Below are 15,330 nucleotides of genomic sequence, written 5' to 3'. Positions count from 1 at the left end.
CGCACTGAAAAACACAAGTTTTTTCCACTAGGCAGTTAAGAAACAATACTTTCTCGGACTCCTACCCCTCCGGCTTTCAATAGCTTCCTACGGAACTCTTCTGTTGGGTTGTTGAAGGTGAGCTTCTCACAGCGGAGATGATTGACAGGCGGGTGGCCCTCCAAGTGAAGGAACAGGTCGTAATCAAAGCGAACCTTCTTCGGTTCTTCCTGAGGGAAAGTGGTGATACACCGAGAGAGGGAAAAGAGGAAAACAGTCATGATCAGTCTATCAGGACTTAACGAACATTACATTCAGTTTGCTGTGGAGTAACAGTATTAAATGTACCTTGTTTTTGAAGTAAACTTCAATAGGCAAGATGAAGCCTGCGTATCCAGACTCCTCCACTTTGTATGGGGGATCCTTGCACACTGAAATGAAGAATACAATTACAATTTAAGAGAGACCATCAACCTTCAGCACAAGGTGATTAACAAATCTGAAAGACTGGTTTAAATCAATTTAGCTCTATAAAATGCAACACAACTACCCTCATCCAATCCCCCTTCAAGGGTGCTCTGCTCAACACCGACAGTCTAAACCATTATTATACATTTCACCCTCTCTCGCCATTTTGGCACAAAGATCAGGGGAAGACGAGTACGAAAATGTATGCAAGTATTGCCTTTGCTCTGAAAGCCTTTCAGTGTGTCACTACTTGTACTGAGCCACTAAACCTGCAGCTCCATTCTCATGAGATCTCATTAACTCCCACTTCCATTGCCTGCACCGACACAAAAACGGTGGTTTAAATTAGAACCAGGGCCTTTAAAGCTTGTGAATCCACCCAGTTCACGACAAGGTGAAGACTCGTCCCGTGGGCCTTTCAAAACAAACACACAGCACTAGAGCTCAGGTGTTCTTCCCTGGAGGTGTGTGTTTGTCAGCCTCTCTCTCCCAATGGACTCCCAGAGAAAAACTACCAATTAAGTCCATCTATATGTGACCTGAGTGTGCTTACTGAAAGTACACTTTAAAGCAGGTCTCGTCTTTGGTTCAGAGAATGTCACTCTGGTGCAAAGGCATGAATGGAGGATATTTAAGATGACACAAGTGTATAACAACCAGAGGGAAATGTGAAAATGATTCATGCTGAGCCAACATCCTTTCCAGCTTACAAAATTTTTTGAAAAAAGCTTTGATATTTTTTGGACTTTTTATATTAAGAGTCAGGGTTTTCTTTATGAATGGAAAAATGACATTACGATACTAAAAATATACCATGCTTGTAATCTGACACAATCAAGTTACTCTGTAGGATCTTCATTAGTTGATCCCTGGGCTAAACACGATAATTTCATATGCAATTTTATATTCAGATTATATTATTAGCAATTTATCTAGTAGTTATGTGATGGATAATCTAGTCAATTGTTTAATTGAAATTAACAAAGAAAGAAATATTCATAATAACAAACAACTGTTTTAAAGGAATTTACCCCTTCATTACACTCTTTCAAAGAGTACAAATTCCATCATACAGGCTTCTGAAACAACCTTGAACATAACCTTCTGTTACATCAGAAAGATTCTTTTTTTTAAAAACTGCTGCTTTAAGAGCATTTTCGCTGCTATACAGCAATCCACTGAATGATAAGAATGTTTCGGTATTTACATAGCCTTAAGACTGATATCAAGGATAACAGGATTAGACAGTAGCTCATGAATGAAAACTCACGTGAGTCAACAGATATACATCTGCCACTGCTGGGTGAATGTCATGTTATTTGCTGATAGGCTGATAGCAGACAACAAGGTGAATTTCGGCTGTTCTGCTGTCGTATTGGTGCATCCCTACCACTTCAGCTCTAGTGGCAATACACAACTACTGATATTGACAATTCAACCTTGACAAAAAAAACTTTATTCATGTTCCACTGACTTTGTCTGGAACTTTCATCGATATCTGAGTGTAATCCTCAGCAGTTAGATCATCATTAAATTGAAATCAAAATATGTACATATAATATGCTCTGATGCTATTAAATGAACCTTGACTGAAGTTTTGTTTTGTTAAATTACCACAACTACTTATGATGGAAAATTATCATTCATTGTAATTGTTGCCATTGTTATGATATTATAGTGCTGTGATACTATGACAATATCAACAATCTATTAACAAACAATATAGTAAAAAACAATGAAATGTCCCGCATACAGTGTGGATAAATGTTTCATATGTCAGTTAAAGTAGAGCCCTTTGTCTTGTGTTACAACGGAATTGTTCATAGTGCTATAGAACCAATACAAAACAATATGTTTTTTCAAAATGCCATTTTGCTGCAGAGGAACACATTTTTATCAAAAGAATCTGAATTTGAAATTGACAGCTGCAGAAGAAGTTAATAACAGTATAAAATGTACACATACTTTATTAAAATTCAGGAAACAGTTGATCGTGAGACAAACAACAGATTAAGAATCGGACTTTTGGTGTTGACAGTTGCTCAAAAAGTATTTGGTCTCTCACCTGTCCCCAAAGTGGACAAAGCAAACTGCTGGAAAAACGTTACAGCTTTTCTAAGCATACAACTGACTGCTTTGCTTTTTAGTGATGCAGCAGACTTTGGAAATACTTTGAGTCATTGGCTTTGGCACCAATCACATCATCACTGTGCTCTCTTGTTTCTTTTTGGAGCCCCGCCCCTTCAGGGAGCAGCAGTGATTGATGGTTCGGCTGACTACACCGAGGTTGACCTCACCGCTGGGGCCGAGCCATCCAAAACCCAATACCACTGAGCAAATATTATGGGTTAGGGTTAATTGTGCATGTGGGTCAGGTTCAATTACACCCTGCTAAAAGGGCCCATTCACCACCACACCTTTACACAAACCGAGGTGGAGAAGGAGATGAGATGAACTGCTCCAAAATGGAAAGAAAAATTCACACTCAAGCACAAATGCTCTGTGCATGCGTTGGTATATTTTTCTTATTTGCATGGGTAGCTGGATAGACATGATGTCATGCTGAGATATTTTCAGCTCAGCTACAGTGACCGTGCAATTAGAGCCAGACCAATCCCAGAGTTCTGTGGCTGATTACTTTTAATTACTGATATCAGTCAGTAAAGAAAAAAAAAAAGAAAACTCTGAAAAAAGAACATCAATGGACCCTACAACAGAAAAGCACAACAGAAATATAATCAACAAGAATTCCTTGCATTTGGTTATCAAAGAATGGTAACCAAATAGTTAACCAAATGAGTATGATTTTGTAATCACTCCCCGATGGACAAATCAAGTGTGAACCCACTGTGACACTACCTCACATCACTTCAGTGATGTGTTTTTTTTAGTTTTTTTTTTTACAAGAGTGCACACCATGGTAAAGAACTACATACCCTTCTTATTGTCTATTTTACTCTTCACTTTGGCAACAGCACCGCAATGGAGGCTTGTATAAACACTGAACTAAGCATTTCATACAACATGCCGGTGTTGTGGAGCCAAAGGAGGCTTGACAGTATACATCATAAAGTTGAGATCTGTGTGTTTTCTTTCAATGTGTTCTGATTGAGATCCTGACACACCATGTTCTAATTTTCTGAGCAGTGATTGGTAGCGGCCAATAGGGCTGAACGATATGGACAAAATTTCATATCTCGATATTCATGCCAGATATCTCGATATCGATACGATACGATATGACTACGGGTTCGGTGAAAACCAAGCATTTTTCAGAAAAATAAAGAGATTATTTTAAGCCATGTACAAATGGTTGATAGAGAAATCTTTACCAAATAATCACAAACTCACTACAGAGACAAATATATTTGAAGTAACAACAGTAAAGGGAGGGAGAAGATCAAACGAACTATGTGCATTTTTACAAGATGAACGATGACATCCTAATCTGGAGAGAAAGAGTGAGAGTGAAGATCGAGACTCAGCAGCTTCAGGTTATCGCTGGTAAAGTACCAGTGGAATTTAGAAAGACTAAGAAGTCAGAGAATTAACGGATCAAAACAGAGTAGACGGCAGCTATACGGTCTCAAATCCACAGAGTGAGCGGCTGCAGCGTCCGCTCCTGCTGCCCCAGCCAGCCCCCCCACATACACACACCTGCCACCTGCAGCCGTGTGAGAGGACAGAGAGCCGGCGCTGCTGCAGGTGAGCTGCAGACTGCGATGACTCTGAGCAGCGGGAGAATAACAATATAATATATTCCTCGCCTTTCCCCTGATGATCTGAATAAGTCGCTAAATTTGTAGGTAGTCGCTTTTTAGAAATAAAGTCGCTAAGTGGGTCTGAAAAGTCGCTAAACTAGCTAGAAAGTCGCCAAGTTGTGTGTGCGTCTCAGTCTCCGTCTCCCTCACTCCCGCCCTCGTATGTTTGTCATTGGTTGGCTTCAGCTGTCGATCCACAGCAAGCATGAAATAAAGTTTGTGGTTGGCTGGCCTTAGCGGTGCATTCATGGGCAATCGTAAAAAGGATGTTTGTTGTGACTGCCAGAGCTGTACGTGCAGGGTGAGCGGGGTAATCTATATCGTTTATATCGTTGCTTTTCCGATATGAATATCTTGAATGTTCATATCTAGATATAGATATGATAACGATATATCGTTCAGCCCTAGCGGCCAATACTGCTTCCAGCGATTGGCCCCTAAAATCTTGATTGGAGCGCCTTTACTTTTTGGTCAAAATCACATCACTTGATCACACCAGTAGCTGGAGCTGCCTGGCTCTCTCGAGCAGGGACAGGTACTGTTTTCCAGGCAACAGTGTGACTAATAGTCGGTAGGACAGACAATATGACAGTGTCTTTTCCGAGTATAAACGGAGCATTTTTTTTACTCATGATATGCCAAAGACACTGTTGTTTGGTCTTGTACTTTGCTTTGTGGGTTGAAGTGTGGGACATTACTCTTTATTTGATGAGTGAAGGATTTGTTTAGTTTTCAGACTGTAAACGCCATCAGAACATCACACCCATGGGACGCCTTGCTGGCTTACACTTTCACACAGAAGTAGATTTGCCTCTGTTATGGCTGTTACTGCCTCATCACCATTTTCTGACATTTTATAGAAACTAGAATCTATCCTGGCCACATGGAAGAATGCATCCATCCAAATGACGCATATTGTCATAAGGAGTGTGATTTGCGAATCAACAAAATTAACAATAAAACGAGACATTTTCTATTGTTACACAATATCCTCATATAACAGTGCCTGAGGCAGAGGCAAGCCACCTTAAATGAAATGCAGATTCCATCTGTTAATTAGGGATGGGGCCGATCCGATCCAGTATCGGTATCAGGATATCCAATCCACAGTTTGCGGCCAGCTAGTAGGCTAGCATTGAGCAGCACTGTGGCTAGCCAACATGTCCGCTGTGTGGAAATATTTCACACCGGAAACACCGCAAAGAAAGACAGCATAATGCAATGTTTGCAAAGCCGTAAGTCAGAGAGGCAGAAGCTCCCTCGCGACGTACAACACCACTAACGCAATTAAAATATTTGAAAAAGCACCACGTGAAAGAGCACAAGTCCTGAACTTTTAGCCAGGGGGCAGAAAGACGAAAGGAGCCGTCAGGAATCACTTCTGGAGTCATTCCAAAAGTAAGGTAAACTACCAGCAGACAACGTGAAAGGGATTACCAAGAAGTTGCTCAGCTTCATCATACTTGATGACCAATCGTTATCAGTGGTGGAAAATGTGAGATTTCACAGCCTGATTGAACACTTGCAGTCACGGTTTAGTTTACCATCCGGGAGATACTTATTAAAGACTGCGCTACCTGACTATACAACCGAGTGTCAACCAAGTTAGCTGAGAAGCTAAAAGGAGTTCTAGCCCTGAGCTTTACTACATATATTTGGACTTTAGATGTCTGCCCAATGTCATAATTGCCTACAGAGAGTAGTTCATTTCAGCCTCATATAAAATCAACAATAATAATATTAAAGCAAACAGAGCTCTGGTATCGGAATGCTATCGGTAGATATCCAAATTCGGGTATCGGGATCGGATTGGAAGTGAAAAAATGTGGATCGGTGCATCCCTACCGCTAATATGATTAAAAAAATAGCACCTTTAACTCCATGTGAAGTGGCTGAAGTGAGTTCAACTCCATCCTTGCTGCTGCTATTCTCTGTTTTATGTTATTGTAAACTGAATAAGTTTGGGGTTTGAACTGTTGGTTGAGCAAAACAGAACACTTGAAGATGAGACCTGGGACTAATTCTTTACTATTTTCTGGTTCATGGAACAATCAATCAGAATCAGAATACTTTATTGATCCCCGGGGGGAAATTGTTTTTGTTACAGGTGCTCTGTGCAAAAGAGGAAATAGGAATATAGCCTGAATGGAAACAAGAGATAAAGATAAAGATGATGATTAGTCTAATAAACATATACAAATATATATAACAATACACTTTTATAAAATAACTTTCTAATTAAATTATGCAATTCCACACAGTATAAGCAATACATTTAATAAGTTTGGTTATTTTTTTTTAACACATAACTAGATATCAAAATAAATTGATCTTGTGGAGATGCTGCTCAGCACCTTCAATAGACAATGTCCTGGGAGAAACTCTGCATGTTTTTATGGTAGCACCTCCCTGCCCTTTCTTTTATTAGTAATTAAAAAAAACAAAACACAATTCAGCAAAAACTATTATATATCTATTTATGGTTAAAATGAGAGTAAAACCCTAAAGACACAAGATAAACCCAAGAAATGTGAAGGAGAAGTCGGTGGAGCATCTTGGCTGGGGTTCAGTAGTTCAGGTTAAAAAGGTTAATATTATCTGAAGGAGCGTCTGAGAGGCAAAGATGCACAATGCAACCACTGACCTGTAACAGAAAACTTGCCAGTGGTCACAGAAGCTTTCACAGAGGGACAGGGCTGTGTCATTTATTAACATGGCCCTGATTTAAACCCAGATGCCAATCACAGAACAATGCCAGTCACTACGTATTTGCCCTTTCTACACAGACTGGTTTGTAATGAGGCTGAGCTAGACGACGGACCTGACCATAAAACAAAAGACAAGACTGGAAACAAGAAATTCTTTAGTGAGGCTTGTGGCTTCAACTATGAGCTCCTTCCGCTTGCTAATTTACTGTTAATCCCTCTTCTTCCTAATGGAGCCATTCATCTCAGCATCAAGTGTGCAATAAATGCCAGGCGTTTGAGCGGCAGGTGTCCACATGTGCAGTGTAGAGAAAGAAAGGCATTGGTTATTTAGACCAAGGACAGAAACAGACAAGTTTATACTCCAATATAGACAACTGTTTGTGTAAATAGGCAACTATTTTACATGCTAAATAAATGTTTAACAATTATTTTTTTTTTTTACATTATTTGCGATTTAACTGAGTAAATATCTGATTAACAAGATTATGAAGGTAACCAGACATTTAATGCCAATACTGGCCTTTAATACTCAGGACAATGCTATTGACATAATTAGGCTTGTCCCATAAAGGACTTAAGGCTCTAAACCCAATCCTGGTCCTGACCAATCCTCGAAATATTAATAAAACACATACAGTGTCCTACACATTTTGAAAAACAATCCTCAATCATATGACGGTATAGCAATCTAAAAAACAATTAGTAGCTGTGATATGAACTACGCTAACAATGGTGGGTGGTGATTAGCAGCTCAGTAGGGATGGCTTCTCTGGTCGGCTAGGCACATTCCCTCCAAAACAACCTAACACTATAGTTTCTCTGCTGACCCAGATGACCTCACACTAATCAACAAGAACCTAGAACACAAACGGAGATTAGTCTGCCAAGACTTAAAACCAGAATGCAAGAAACATCCAAGTGTATAAGCCAACCCACTGGATAAGTGACCCAAAAAATAGGGCAGTTTAAGACTCAGGGTTCGTACACATTTTTCAAGGTCAAATTCAAGCACTTTTAAGGGTAATTTACAAAATTTTCCAGCACCTTATCGCTGGGGTGAAATACATATCTACAGGAATACACTCGTGATTATTTTTTTCACTTTTTAATCACAATTATGTACATTGTATTGTGCTGTCAACATCTAAAATGATGTTTCATAATAGCAAAAACTTTAGAAATTAAAGGAGAACACAAAGTTTTATCCAAAAAAAGGGAAGCCACTTGGCGTTCTTCAGGTACACTTGCACCAAGACAAAGAGAGACCTGAGAGCACCCTGTAATTTTCTTTTTTGACATAAACTTTTATAAGCTGTTCGCTTATTCATCAAAGTTTATTAATATTGAACGTGTCATCAGTCCAAATTGCATCAAATTCACCTTCTCCTCAGCCATCCTTCTCTATTGCTACCAGGCCGCATGTGTGATGATACACACACACACACACACATACACACACACACACACACACACACACACACACACAGATTTTATTTCTCCTTGTAATAAGCACATTTTCCAGTCTGATCCCAATGTTGCCAAGACACAGAGTTATAATGTCAAGCACTTTCAAGCACTTTAACTCAAATCCAAGCACTTTTCAGACCTTGAAAACACAACATTGAAATTCAAGCACTTTCAAGGATTTCAAGCACCCGTACGAACCCTGAAGACTGAACAGGGGTCAACCATTGCATACACCACTCAGTTCTCATTATGCATAGCATCTTCATTTGGTTAATCTAGAGCTGATTTAACATGGCAAACCAGGTTATGGACAGGATCCTTTTCCCACCCAAACAGCACCCAAACCAGCAGTATGTAAAGCATGGCAAAAAACAGACAGATTGCATGTTAAAAAAAGGCTGGATGACAAGAAATTAAACATAAACAACACCATATGCACATGCTCGACTAACCACAAAGGTGTGAGGCCCCACCCACCTCAAGGGACCAAACACAGACTGAAAGGAGAACTGGAGGATTTAAGTGAGGGGTGGGGTGGGGGTTGGGGTCAAAATCAATGGGATGCTCCTGATAGCAGATCCCAGACAAACAAGACTCACAGTTGGGACGAGGTGCTGCCAACAGACTCCAAAACCTCCCTTGAGAACCATTATGTGTGTTTGTTCTGACATTTAATGCTACATCTTCTCAAGGGGTCACCCTGCTAACAAAATTCAACTGTGCACCACTGCTTTATGTCGCAACTGCAATTAGAATCTTCATTTCTCATCAATACCACCATTGAGCAGACCAGCCAGCGTCCATCTACTGCTGGCTTTCAACAACTCTACCATGCTCCAACTCCATCTCATGCCTCATCCTTCTTGCTCGTTTTATAGACGTAGACAGAAACAACCATGCTTATTCTGCCAGGAAATATGTGTTGGTCATATAGTTAAATCCCTTTTTCATGGTATTGGCAATATTTATACACTCTATGTAGAGACAAAATACATACAGAAAATTGTCAATCAACAAAATTAACAAACAGGAATATCAGTTCTTGCATAATCCAGCAAATTGAATACTATAGACTGGCTAATACCGCTTTGAAAGGATAAAACATGCGGCTGCATGCCGTATGAGCCAGTCTAACTCATGCTGTGCAGTTAAACATTGTTCAAAGCCACAGAACTTTAAATTCTACCAGGGATCTATAAGTTTCAGGCTGAATGATGCACAAATGTTTATATTTCAGTTTCATTAAATAGTCCCTCCAACATGCTTTCTTTTAAGATTTAATTCAGTAAAAAATGTCATTCAATGAGAGGCTGAACAAAGCGATACAGAATATATACGATACTGTCAGATGTTGTGGAATAAGGTGAACGTAACAGTACTCAAGTGACACACAAGGGGAACATTGGTGTTAAACTAGGTGCTAAAATATGCTTAACATAAAAAAACATTTTCATAAGGATTCCTTTTGTTTGCATTTGACAGTATTGCAACAGAGATATGTATAGACAAGTTTAACACTAAAAAGCTGAACAAGAAAAGTCATATTTTGGTTATGTGATGTAATGTCATAGCAACCTGTTTCTAAACTACTTTAAACACATTTTTGGCAATGCGTTCTAATCTAAAACCTTAAGGCTTACATTTTAAAATAATGTGTGAACGAATGTTTTAATCTTTTGGCCGTAACAAAATAGTACAGTAACAGCTCATGTTATAGTTGTGGTAAAAAAATTTACCCTTCCAGCTTTATTTATTTCATTGATGAAAAGGGAGACCATGGCTCCTTTAGTGATTAGATCTTCCAGCTTTGGTGTTTGGAGGTGCTGTAAATAAAAGACAAATGTTTTATGGCAGGGGCGAGTGAGAAAGGAGTGAAAGAGCTGCCAACAGACAGCCCATATAAACCATGCTTCAATAAACCACTTCCTGCAACCTCCTTTCATTGACTGAACCAAGGGAGAACCGGCATTTACAGCTCAGTTCCTGTTATTTGGTAGTGGCTGCCCCGTCTTTCTGCACCTCCTCCCCTTCCCCATCCTTTCATACCACCAGCAGCAGCAGCAGCCAGCCTGCAGCTTTCATGGCTCTTGCTTTCTTTGTGTTCACCTATACAAGTAGGTATGATTTCTGAGGAATCGTAAAACAATTACTGGCAAATTCCTGCAGCTCTTTGATTTCTGCCAGACACTGGGAGAGGGGGATGAGGAGGGGGTCTCAGGACCCTTTACACACAAGGTTGGGCATTTCCATCCTAAGCACTGCACAGATGACCTCAAGTTAAGTCCCTTATGTATACACAGACTCACAAACTGCTTCTTCCAGGTTGTGTCAGCTGAGACATTTCGAGCTGCTGGATCACAGTAACTGATCTGGTTCTCTATGATGTGGGTTCTGTGGGCTCTTTTTTTTAGCATTTGTTGGTCAAACTTGACTCCTGACAGCCTAAAGTAGATGTTGCAGAATTTTTGCAGATCCTGCATCAGCACGTCAAATGCTACCTGTTGCAGACTGTTACTGTCCTCTCTCCCTACAAGTGAGACAATCATCAAGTGATATGGGTGAATTAATGAGGCTGAGATAAAGTAACAACCCATTTTGTTCATTGCAACATTCAAGAAAGATTTGCCTTTGAGGTATCAATTTTTTTCTCCCTGAACATTCAAGAACATAGATGAACTCTTCAAAAGATTCTAAAATCTCCTCTTCAAAGCTTTGTTTGATCAGGAAACTATTAAACAGCTGATGAGAACGCAAATACTGACATAATTTGTTTACATGCACACCACTCACCAGCACAGGTTTTAGAAGCATTTTAGTTTGAAAGGGGCCAAACTAATCTTATACTGATCCAAGTCCTTTATCATTTTGTATCACCGCTTCTGAATCCAATCTGATACAGAGCTACTTGATGATCTTCATAAAGCCTAAAGAATCAGCTTGAAGGAGTGTCTTTAACGGATGATGTACTGGCCTTGTAAGTCAATTCACTAGACCACTTCTCTCTTCAGAGTTAAAAGGCTGCATTACAGAAAAGTGATTTCAAGTTACTGTCCAACTTGTTCTTATACTTTACCCGCTTAGTCATTATATCCACATTACTGATGATTATTGAATCTGATTATGACCAGAGAGCACACCCACTAAATTCAGAGGAAATTATTAAGTTTTAATGCCATATAATATTATATTTGTCTCACTGCTCAATCTCATCAAAGGGAGGATTTGTTCATTTCAAACATTTTTAAAACATATATGGTTCGGAAAAATGTGTTGGTTTTTTGGTACTTACAAATCAGGGCATATTCTAATAAAGAGATAAAACTCATTGAGAATTGTGATGCCAATTAAATTGATATATTCATTGACAGGTATATAAAAAAATATAGACAACAGGAAACTCTTGAAGTTTTCATTCTACATATGAACATTCAACGAAAAAGAGTAAGCTAACATGGGAGAAGGAATGTGGACTTGTCATCTCAGAGGAGGACTGGTTGAGTATGTGTTCTATCCAATCATCTTCCACAAGTTCAGGCCTTTGCCTTTTAGATATCTTGTAACCCCTGAGCTAAAAAGAGTACACACAGGTGTGATCGAAAGAGGTCTATGCTGGAGTAAAAGGTGATGAACAGCTCTCAGATCATTTCCACATATTCTGGGGCTGCCCAGCTTTTTGGTCATATTGGCAGAAGGTCACACATGCCATTTAAACATGTTTGTGATGGCATTGACTGCTATTTTACTATTATTTATTTGGGCAACATTGCAGCTCATCTTAAGGCCCCCACACACCGCCCAGACTAAAACCAACAGCCAACTGCCTTTATCCGACCACTCCGTAGCCTCTCGTCTGACCCGTTCGGCAGAAAAGTTGCATTGAAACATACCGCCTCAACGGCTGCCAGTTACACAGTAGTGTGCAACTGTGTTCTGCGCTTGCGCAAGATCAGCTGGCCCTAGTCTCGTGCCAGTAATCCAAAACATTAAAACAGGAAATGAAGGAACGGAGTGCATAGAAAAACAAAGCGCACACCGTAGAGTTCAGCGGCGCACGCAGAATTCCGCCCCTCCCACACACCGTGCTGATTCGCTAGCACACTGCCGCTCAGATTGGTCATACAGCTAGCACACAACCAATGGCTCGGACAGCCAACAGCCAACGTTCTCAGACTTCGCAAGTTGAATCGGAGCAGACGCTGTCCACACGGTTCCAAAAGCTTCCAACGCAGCTGAACACACCGAACAGATTTGTTCCTGAACTCGTCCGAGTCTCCCCAAACGCTTCAGATGGCCAACGGTTGGGCCAATGTGTTTCAGGCTTTATGACCCAAGGTAAATACCTACTCAAGTTATTATCAGCTGCCAGCAAGAAAGCTATAACACTAAAAATGGTTATAGGCCAAACCTCAAACAAAGACTAACTGGATAGATATGGTTACTATTAGGGGTGGGTAAAAATATCGATTCATCAATGCAGTGCAATATATTTTTTCCCAATTCAAAATCGATTCATAAAATCCTCTGAATCGATTTGGGCCGGACCTCTCAGTCCCCGCCTCAAGCAGCTGGAAGCGTCTCGCCCACGACCTCGCTCGAGGGTCGGAGGGTGATGCGCAGCAGAAACACCGTCGGAGCTGCGGAGGCTAGTGCTGGGCGGTATGACCAAAAATGTATATCACGGTATTTTTCAAAATTCCTACGGTTTCACGGTATATGACGGTATTTTTTTTCATGCATAATCAGGTGTTCACGGCATTTTCTACTGGTTGAGAGAGCAATTACTAGCCCATTTTAGATAGAAAAGGCGGCACATTTGCTGCAAGGTAAAGGCAGCACTATCTATAAGGGAGGTGTAATTTTCTTCTCTCGACCAGTTTCTCATTCCTTCTTCCCAAAAAGCGCCACTGAGGTAGGTGTAAACATGTGACATGGCGTGAAGCACAAAGTTGGGCGTAAACAGTGAGATACAGCATATGCATCGGAAGAAATGTGGCGACACATGATAGATTTACTTAATTATAGACCCGTGGCCGATATTCTCGCCTCCTCAGTCAAACACACGCCGATGTTAAATCCCCGCTATTAAAGGAAGTGTGCGGTGGAGCGCCTCGCCCCCTCCATTAGCTGCCTCAAGCAACAGATAGCTAACAGGAAGCAGGTCGAATTTGTCCTCAAAAATAAGAGCTTTATATTGCTCCTCACTGAAGTTTAGAATGGGGTTCTTAGCGGGGGGCTTTTAATTTGAAAGTTGCAACTGTAAGTAGCTTGCCACTACAACAACAAGCTGACAGCTACAGAGATGCCAGCATCTCCCGGATCTCAGTGGCTTTCCAGTTGCTCATCTTGACGTCTGCGGATGAAGTGATGAACTGCAATGTCTATCCTATCCATCTTCACCGTAACATAACACCAGAACACTACTGTTTACCCCCACTACGCCTGGCCGTCGCACCATGCCTGTTTAGAAGCGCAACATTGAAAAGGGTCCGGTTTGAAACAGTGTCCCGCGGCGCAGCGTTCCGAACATTGTGTAATCAAATACAGCGGTATGGCGGTATATTGAAAATTCATATCATAACGAAAATATACACCGGTATTCGGTCTGAACCGGTATACCGCCCAGCACTAGCGGAGGCGGGTAGCCGATGTCTGACGCACCGCTCTTTCGGAGACTGTAAACTCCCAGCGCAGCCGGTCTCACCCTGGCTGCTGCACCGTGCACCGCGAGTAGCACTCTCCTCCGGGGAGAGGGGGGGGGGGGGACTCAGTGTCAACGTTCACCCCTTCGTGTCCAGCCGGAGGGTGGAGGGACGGCGGTCATGTCTATGTCAGACCAAAATGTACCATGCAGTCCCAGAAACAATGGCACTTTCTCAGCTTAACTATGGTTGCACTATTTTATAACTAAACACATCGAGTACCTTTGTTTACATTTCAATTCGAACTAGAACTTCCTAGAGGAAAGATTTATAATTTGATGACCTTTTTTAAACTAAAAAATTATCAACAGGTACTCTAAGGTATTATTTGTTTATTACTAATTATTACTGAATCGATATTGAAGCATTAAAGTCAATATTGAATCAAAATCGATATTGAATCGAATTGCGACCTAAAGAATCGAAATCGAATCGAATCGTGAGGTTCTTAACAATAACCAGCCCTAGTTACTATCATTCAAGGGATGGAAAGAATAACTTTTTTATTGAATTTAAGGACTGATAAATTGCTGCAGTACTGGGAAAAATGTATTGTGTATGTGACAAGATGATCACTGATATTTACCATATGAACTGACTTGTATATCCTTCAATGCAATTGCTTGAATAAATACAAAGGTGACCAACTGTTTGTAGGTTCTGCAGTTTTTTTAATCTGTATTTCTGTATGTTCTTAAAAAAAAAAAAAAAAAAAAAAACCACAAAACAAGAACAGTGGACTGAACAACACAAGAGGAGTGCAGCTTTAACCTGCATGAAACGTTGCATACTTCACTGGAAAAAGTCACTGTATAATGATGTCACTACTGTTTGCTTTGTGAAACTTTATTCAGACGGGCAGAAGACAAAAGAAACCACACATGCACACATGTACAGGAAAGCATCCTTCATCTCCTGTGAGGATATTAATACTGGTATCATCACAGCTCAGAGATCACATTAGCAAAGCCACAGCAAAGAGGAAAGGAATGCACTGCCGCTTCTGAGCCATTTTTCAGCCTGAGGATCTGTATCTTATGTGTAGGTCACTGCAGTGACTTGACTTATGTGGTATGTGCACACAAGCCACAAATTAAGCCTGAGTGGAGGATGAGGGGAGTTAAAAGGTTTCATGCGAGTGTTCCACAGAGCCCAGAAGATGGCCAGAGGCGAACATATTGGCCCAATCATTAATGCATCAATCTCTGTGTGTGTGTGTGGGTGTGTGTGTGTACACTGTAAGGGTCT

At 40.6% G+C, this 15,330-nt stretch overlaps 1 protein-coding gene across 2 annotated transcripts in view; it reads right to left on the bottom strand.

Moving 5' to 3' along the window:
- mllt3 (MLLT3 super elongation complex subunit) overlaps window positions 1-15,330 on the bottom strand; it is a 59,155-nt gene that overhangs the window by 30,523 nt on the left and 13,302 nt on the right. For both annotated transcript variants that reach the window (XM_030431478.1, XM_030431479.1), the window contains exons 3-4: window positions 328-410; window positions 66-209 (exon numbers count right to left, since the gene is read on the bottom strand). In XM_030431478.1, coding sequence (XP_030287338.1) covers window positions 66-209; window positions 328-410 — 227 coding nt within the window. The remainder of the gene's footprint in view (window positions 1-65; window positions 210-327; window positions 411-15,330) is intronic.

Source organism: Sparus aurata, chromosome 10 (assembly GCF_900880675.1).
Source record: "Sparus aurata chromosome 10, fSpaAur1.1, whole genome shotgun sequence".
NCBI lineage: Eukaryota > Metazoa > Chordata > Actinopteri > Spariformes > Sparidae > Sparus > Sparus aurata.
This window is presented reverse-complemented; position numbering and strand designations above follow the sequence as displayed.